At 34.2% G+C, this 7,576-nt stretch overlaps 3 protein-coding genes across 3 annotated transcripts in view; 2 read left to right on the top strand and 1 right to left on the bottom strand.

Annotated features, from left to right (window-relative positions):
* LOC101242008 (alpha-ketoglutarate-dependent sulfate ester dioxygenase-like) overlaps nucleotides 1-2,040 on the top strand; it is a 4,220-nt gene extending 2,180 nt beyond the window's left edge. Inside the window, exons 3-6 of the mRNA XM_018817682.2 lie at nucleotides 43-96; nucleotides 484-628; nucleotides 1,093-1,288; nucleotides 1,640-2,040. Of these exons, the coding sequence (XP_018673227.1) occupies nucleotides 43-96; nucleotides 484-628; nucleotides 1,093-1,288; nucleotides 1,640-1,879 (635 nt within the window). The 3' untranslated portion in view covers nucleotides 1,880-2,040. The remainder of the gene's footprint in view (nucleotides 1-42; nucleotides 97-483; nucleotides 629-1,092; nucleotides 1,289-1,639) is intronic.
* Nucleotides 1,745-7,576, top strand: part of LOC100176026 (protein phosphatase methylesterase 1-like) — a 16,592-nt gene continuing 10,760 nt past the window's right edge. Inside the window, exons 1-7 of the mRNA XM_009859384.3 lie at nucleotides 1,745-1,852; nucleotides 2,402-2,559; nucleotides 2,908-3,088; nucleotides 3,259-3,368; nucleotides 3,845-3,996; nucleotides 4,408-4,498; nucleotides 5,082-5,147. Of these exons, the coding sequence (XP_009857686.1) occupies nucleotides 2,477-2,559; nucleotides 2,908-3,088; nucleotides 3,259-3,368; nucleotides 3,845-3,996; nucleotides 4,408-4,498; nucleotides 5,082-5,147 (683 nt within the window). The 5' untranslated portion in view covers nucleotides 1,745-1,852; nucleotides 2,402-2,476. The remainder of the gene's footprint in view (nucleotides 1,853-2,401; nucleotides 2,560-2,907; nucleotides 3,089-3,258; nucleotides 3,369-3,844; nucleotides 3,997-4,407; nucleotides 4,499-5,081; nucleotides 5,148-7,576) is intronic.
* Nucleotides 5,529-7,356, bottom strand: LOC100181492. Its single transcript, XM_002131828.4, has 3 exons — nucleotides 6,684-7,356; nucleotides 6,321-6,433; nucleotides 5,529-6,066 (listed from the first exon to the last, which is right to left on the bottom strand). Exons 1-3 carry the CDS (start codon nucleotides 6,729-6,731, stop codon nucleotides 5,682-5,684), a joined length of 546 nt encoding a protein of 181 aa, XP_002131864.1. The 5' UTR covers nucleotides 6,732-7,356; the 3' UTR covers nucleotides 5,529-5,681.

The following is a 7,576-nucleotide window of genomic DNA, read 5'->3' as shown; positions in this document are numbered from 1 at the left end:
TAAATGGTTTGGGGAAATTGATAATGTTTCTTATAGCCAAACATCCAATGTCTCCTAACATTGATATATTTCGGGTTTCTAACGACCCAGCTCAAGGTATGTTATACCAACTATTTATATTTATTATTAACATGAATTATTTAGTGTTGTTTGTGAAGATATTCTTTTAATGGCTTATCTGGTATAAAAACTGAATGTTCCTTGATAAAAATTTTGCTGGATAGCAGATGAAACGTCAGAAATACACATGTTTTTCATACCAGATGAGCCATTGGAACATCATTTACATTATGCCTGGTGATAAAAGTAACAAAATAGTTTGTAAAGGTTTTTATCGGGTTTGTCTTTCTGTTTTCATTTTCTATTTATTCCTATCTTCAATCACCTGTGGTGGAAATAGACAAGTTTAATGCCAAAAAAGACAGTTTACTGAAACAAAGTTAACACAAATGTACGTAGGCATTAAAACTTTATTTCTATTAGGCTGCACTGGTGTGGGAATGTCCGGGTGGCATATAGATGGGACCTTTCGAAGTGAACCATACAGTCACTCAATATATCACATGGTATCTGTTGCTAAATCAGGAGGTGATACTATGTTCATTCCACTCACTGAAGTGGTAGAAAGGTAAAGCTGTTTCATACTACAGTGCTGTGGCGCAGTGGTTAACTCGCTTTTCTATAACCCATAGGTAATGGGTTTAAGACTCGTCGCTGCTATCATTATAGGAGTATGTGTCCTTGGGCAAGACACTTATCGGCAAATGCTCCAACCGAGTGGTCACTTGTCTAAATTGCCAGCCACACATAAAAATGAAAAAAAATTCCCCCCTTAAAAAAATAATTGCCCACAAAATAAAATACTTATCTTGTAAGCTAGCACAAACTGTATGAAACAGAACACCTGTGTTAAAACTGTAGTCATTTTTGACTAGCGAGGATAAAGAAAGTTACATTGGTTGTGTTGTGTGTATGTTTCCTTACCTTAACATTCATTTCCAGTGACTCTATTCATTCGTTAGTTTAGTATATTAAATAAGCTTTACATAACACTAAACTTGAAAAAGGTTTACACCACAAACTATTCTCTAGTTTCAGTCCTGAACAACGAGAGTTTTTAGATCACGTTTGGATGTTAAGTGATCGACGCAATCACCTGTGCCACCCACTAATCTACCTCCACCCTTTAACTGGCCGTCCCACTATGTGTTTCCACCAAGGCATGACGAGCGGGTTTGTTAGAGATTATGACCCAACCAGTGGGAAATTGGATTTATTGAATGAAGAGGTAAAGGCTGCTAACATTCAATTCTTGTTATGTGAAGGTTTAACATATTCACATTTTTACTCACTGTTTCTATTGGACATAGCATTAGTGGTTGCACTGCTATTACATTTTTTCACATTTGAAGTTTTTTTTGTAATCTTTTTTTTGTTCTCGGAAATTTAGAAACTTTTCCGGATTTTTTTCTTTTACTCAATTCCCTAATTTTCCAGGTAAACAAATCTGTTATTTCTGCTATACAATTTGCCATTGAATGTGTTACTGTATACTCCCTTTTATGTGTTTTTTATTTCTCAAGAAATTTAAATACTTTTCCAGATTTTTTTTCTTTTACTCAATTCCCTAATTTTCTAGGAAAACAAATCTGTTATTTCTGCTATACAATCTGCCATTGAATCTGCTACTGTATACTCCCATAAGTGGTTGGAAACTGGAGATTTTATATTGTCTGACAACCTCGCAGTTGGCCATAGAGCTGGCAGCATACCTTCGTCAGTAGAAACAGCAGGATTACGAATTCTGCATCGAGTAACTGTGGCTGGGAAGACTTCACCTTGTAAGAATGTGCTGCAGAAACAGGAGTGCTGTTACTAACTATGATTTGGACATGAAGTAGTATAACATAAATTTCATTTATCTCTTCGAAAACGATAGCGAAGATCATGTTATTTATTGAACGAAAAGAAGAAAAAGTGTCAACTAGAAAGTGTTGCTGTTGCATCCAAGGCTTTATCATATTAAAAATCCTTTCCCCCCATGTTGTATATTTTGCTCACAATAATTGGCTTATGGCAGTTTTCACCTTAAAATGTTATATGTTGTATTGTATATGCTTATATATTTTACTGTGTTATGTTGTTAAACATTTTGTGTTGAGTATTGGTAAATTATTTTTCAATTTTAATTTATTTTGCAGAAAATTCAATTTAAACATTAGGTAACATTGCGTTTTACCGTACATTAATTTAATTTAACTGGTGTTTCCAATAATGAATCTATGCAATTAGAAACTGTCAATCGGTAATTAAATATTTTGCATTCTATTTGTTTTGAATAAGTTGTCTAAATGTTTGTTAAACAAACTAGTTTTTATATAAATAATATAATTAAACTTACATTTTAGACTGTAGTTTGCATAGTAACATGATACATAAATATTATTGAACTAAAACTGATTTTTGTCCCAAAACCATGTCTTCTCTGCGTCAGAATGTATTAAAACAAGGTCTTCCCCCACTACCAGCACAAACCTCTCAACCTCCGTCAGCTAACAGGTTTGGCAACTATTCATGTAATGTTAATTGTTATTTATGTATTCAGTTTCATGTAATGTTGATATTGTTTAATGATTTAAAATATTTCTAATTTAAAAGTGATTTAAAAAATGTTTTTGTTAAAAAAAAGGAAATTGTTTAAAAAGTAATGGTAGCCTAATTGCTAAATGATTAAGAACTTTTTAAATTGTAATTGATTTAAAAAAATATTTCGAACAGAAATCTGAAGTGATAAAAAGTAATATTTTGTTAGTAAATATAAGATTATAAGTTTTTTTTCTTTGCCACCTTAATTTGGTGATTTGAAACATGAAATATTAAAATCTACTTGAAATTTTTAATTTGTAGGTTTTCTGTTGGTAGAAAAAAAGATTACTCAGTGTTGCCGTGGACCAATTATTTTGAGGAAGTCAAAGATGTAAAAAGTGGTGGCAACACTTTTCGTGTTTATCTGAAGGGAAACACTGGCACAAGGATCGTCTTTTTACATGGAGGTGGCTTTTCTGGACTGAGCTGGGCTGTTTTATCAGTAAGTGGTAAAATACAATAATTTCAGAGCAGTTTACACCAAACAAAATAAGAAAAAATTATAAAAAGCAGAAATTGTTAAATAAAAACATTGCTTTTGCTGGCTTCAGTGCTGTAGAAATTATTAAAAATTCCCAGAAATAGTTATTTAAATAATTTTCTTTTCAACAGAAATGCTTGACAAACTTAATTGAATGCCAATGCATAGCACCTGATTTACGTGGTCATGGTTCGTCGGTCACAGAAGATGATTCAAATCTGTCTTCAGAACAACTGGCAAAGTATGAGATTTCTGTTGGTTAGTGGTTATTTAGTTTTGTGGGGTATGGGACACCTTTATCATATAATATTTAAATATCCTGATCGTATTTTAGGCTATTAAGACAGTCTATAGGAGTCGTGAGGATACAGTTTATAATTTTTTAAGTGTTCTTTGTTTACTACCAAATGGGAGGAGAAAATGAAATAAAATGGTGTCCTAACTTCCCCCACCCTACTATATCTATATTTTGCAAAGTAGGGTTAGGGAAGATGGGACACATTTTCATTCTATCTTCCCCCACCCTACTATATGTTTCCGTTATCAAAATGGAAAAGGTGTCTTGTAGCAAATAAAAATTCTTTATTAGCTCACTTTCAGTTTAAAAAACAATGTTTAATTGTATTTACTGATATTCTCAAATATTTTAACTTTTATTTGTGATCGTTACAATGCGTAACATGAATATAATTAAGTAACTATTTTTTTAAACCATAGTGACGTGTGTGACATCATAGAAGAAATGAATGAAGATTGTTCTCCAGTTGTTTTAGTTGGCCACAGTATGGGAGGAGCTATTGCTGTTCACACGGCAATGCAGAACAGACTTCGTTCGTTAGCTGCCCTCATCATGATAGATGTAGTAGAAGGTAAGAGATTGAATTCATCTTATTTATTGTTTTGTAATTTACATACAGAATTCTTGCATTATATAATAAAAAGCTGTTTGGCAGCGTGGCAAAGTGGTTAGGGCGACCGCCTTTAACCTAGAGGTAATGGGTTCAAGGCTGTTTGATGCGACCATTATGAGCGTGTGTGTCTTCCCGCAATTTCTTGTGAACATGTGTGTCACTTATCAGCAATTCCTGCAACAAAATGGTCCTTCATCGGTTGTCTAAATTGTGAGCTATACATAAACACAAAAAATCTCCCCAAAAAGTCTCCCACAAAGTAACACACGGTATACACCCCTTTTATAACGACTGTCGTTGTCTCACCAATCGAAGTAAATAAATTACATTCATACAAACTAAAATTTGAACACTTGTTGTTTCACGCAGGCACAGCTATGGCATCCTTGCACATGATGCATCAAATTTTAAGGAATCGGCCACAAGATTTTGAATCTGATGAGAAAGCTATTGAATGGTGGTAAGTGAGATAAATACCCAATTTTTACTAGAACTTCAAAATCTATTTCCATTGCTTTTTATCTGGTGGTAGCAAACATATGGCTATTAAAAGAGTTGCATATATAATATACATATATATATATATATATATATATTCAAATATTGACCATTTTGTTTAATTGGTAAATTTCAAAACAATCCTGCCCTGTTGAGTAAAACAACAGCTCAACTCGTAGCACAAATATGTTGTTAGATGTAGTAAGGTGGGGGAATATGGTACACCTTTTATTCTAATTTCTTGTACCATTTGATAGTAAACAAAGAACATTCAAAGAGTTTTAATACTGTATCCTTACGAGTTACGACTCTCAGACATCGTTGGCAGTTGATGAAAACACCATCAGAATACTTGGATAATACGTGCCAAAGGTGTTCAATCTTTCCCTGCTCTAGTAGGCCTATTTGAGTGTTGACCATTTTGAACAATTAGTACATTACCAACAACAATCTTGTTCTATTGAAACAACAGCTCAACTAATGGCACAAATACTTTATTGAATATATTTTACTTTTTACTCATCTACCTCCATAATATTCAACAGTGTTCGATCAGGATATATTAGGAATCTTGAATCTGCTCGCGCCTCAATGATAGGCCAACTTAAACAGTAAGGTTTCTTTGCATACTTAGAATTTATTTGTTTGTTGTTTGTTGATCTTTTGTGAGATTTTTTTTAATGTATAAGCAGAACAGCCTTGTTATTTTAAGTGCATTATGTATGGTAGTTAATGATGAAACTGCATTTTATGCCGCCTAATGGTAGCTAATAAGTAGTCTAGCAAATAGTGTGTTCAGCACTAGTGTATGTGTATGCTGTGTATAAAAAGCTGTGATGTAACTCACTATCTAACTATACTATGTTATTTACACACCATGTTTGATATGGAAATAGTATAAAAAGGGCTCCAAATTTTAGATAGGGTTAAAATCCACTTCTTTATAATATCTGAATTTGGTCGGAAACTCTGAACAATAAATGAGCACACAATAACGTTGGCGTTAGTGTTATATTTTCATCTTAGGAAATGAAAACAAAATGAACAAAAATTAGAAATAAGTAAAAATATTTGCAACATATGAATTAACTAGAGACTGAAAACAAGTGACAACGTTCTTAGGTGGAAAACAACGTGTTTGCGTGTTATTTTAACTCTGTGTTCCCGTTATCGTCGATTGATTCCGAATGAAAACTTTGAATATTATCAATCGGCTGTTCATCAGGTGTTAAATTGTCATTGTCAGATAACGAACCCGAAAACTTGCCATCGTCGTTGCAATGCGTAATCTTTTCTACCCATTCCCGAACCCCTGCAAGGTCGGTACCGTTGCGACTCCGGCATCGGCTTGGTAGCGCCGCCGTGCGTTGAGAAGTTGACGTGGTGCTTGACCACGAGGTGCTGCTGTCTAAACTTTGTATTTCGCTCGAGATTCGTTTCAGTAGCGCCACCGGAGGTTCGTCTACTGCGCCTGGGTACCTCCGTCGCAATATCTCGCGATGCCACTGACCAGTTTTTGTCTTGATTTCACTGGATATAATTTTGGAAAATTTTAGTGCCGACAGAGTAATATGCACCATGTTATTTGACCTAGACGATATTAGTTGGAAATGTTAAGTTATCCACGTTAAAAGGGCTGATATAAAAATTGGGTAAATTTTACTGGTAACAAAGTATTAGGAAGCATGTTGGTCGGCTTAAACAATTTGACTTGAAAAAAATAAGTTATCTACTTTAAAAGGGCTGATATAGCGTAGATTTTCCCTAGGGCGTATAGGATATACCTTTCTAATCTTGCGCTGCGTGAGTCGTTTACTCTCTGAAGCTGAACACGCACAGCAAGCTGATTGATCCGTCTTTCTTCTCGTTCTTGGAGAGCATTCTGTCGTTTTAAAACCTGGAAAGACAGGGTATGAGTTGGAAATGAGTTCTATTTATATTCCATATCTGGGAGCTCGTCCTACAGCACCAGTATCCAGTGTTAATTGGTTACATTTTTGGGATTGGAAAACGTTATATATAACCAAAGCTTCAACACCCGTAAACAACTGTTCCCAAAATTTGAAAAATATTTGAGTTGTTATGAAGTTGCAATAGGACTTCATTCAAATTCAATCCCAACTTCCAATTCCATACCGTATATTTACCTCAAGTATGGCTTCTCTCTCCCAGTTTTCAAGCTGCAGCAAATCCATATGTTGAGCAGTTAAGACTTTGCGCCCGAGCACAGATGCTGTAATATTAAATGTTTAAAAACGTACAAAAGACGACACAAATCTATAAACAAAAACAAATCGCGTCAAAACCGAGAATTTGCTCCCGAGCACAGATGCTGTAATATTAAATGTTTAAAAACGAACAAAAGACGACACAAATCTATAAACAAAAACAAAAACAAATCGCGTCAAAACCGAGAATCATCCGACAAATCATCACCGTCAACTTTTTACGTAGTCAAAACCGAACTATCTTTGCTTTCACATAGTCTGAAATACACACACTTCAAACCACTAGCATATAGTAACTAATGCTCAGGTAGTATAGCTATACTGGTGATATCAAAACCTCTATGTTTCTCCGAAAATGAGCAGAAGCATATCGCTTGTTAGATTTTAAATAGAATGATTATAACTTTGATATAACTTTTTTAAACACTTTTTGTTTAAATGTTATCAACTGTATAGAAGATTGAGCTACGCAATGTCTGTACAACCGCTGTGTGTTCACTCCCTTTACAAACAAGCCATATTAACGTATTGAGCTGCTTTGCTTGCTATACGTGTCAAATAACATGCCTTACATTGATATAATAGGGTGGGGGGAGATAAAACACCTTTTCGTTCTATTTTTTTGTTTCTTGTCACATTTGGTAGTAAACAAAGAACATTCAAGGAAATAAAAACCGTATCCTAACGACTGCCATAGACCGTTGTTTAGTTGTTTAAAAACACAATCAGAATATTTGGATATTATCTGCCTAAATGTAAACAACTCTTGTCAAATATCCAAAGCATAACCTATTATAGCCGTAATTATCTAT

Source organism: Ciona intestinalis, chromosome 2 (genome assembly GCF_000224145.3).
Source record: "Ciona intestinalis chromosome 2, KH, whole genome shotgun sequence".
Taxonomy (NCBI): Eukaryota; Metazoa; Chordata; class Ascidiacea; order Phlebobranchia; family Cionidae; genus Ciona; species Ciona intestinalis.
Note: the sequence above shows the minus strand (reverse complement) of the source record. Positions and strands in the feature narration are given on the sequence as shown.

Coding starts and splice junctions, on each gene's coding strand:
- LOC100181492 (XM_002131828.4), bottom strand. CDS start 6,731: ATGGATTTGCTGCAGCTTGAAAACTGGGAGAGAGAAGCCATACTTGAG. Junction 6,434..6,683: donor AGAGAGAAGCCATACTTGAG/GTAAATATACGG, acceptor CTGTCTTTCCAG/GTTTTAAAACGACAGAATGC. Junction 6,067..6,320: donor CGCAGCGCAAGATTAGAAAG/GTATATCCTATA, acceptor AATTATATCCAG/TGAAATCAAGACAAAAACTG.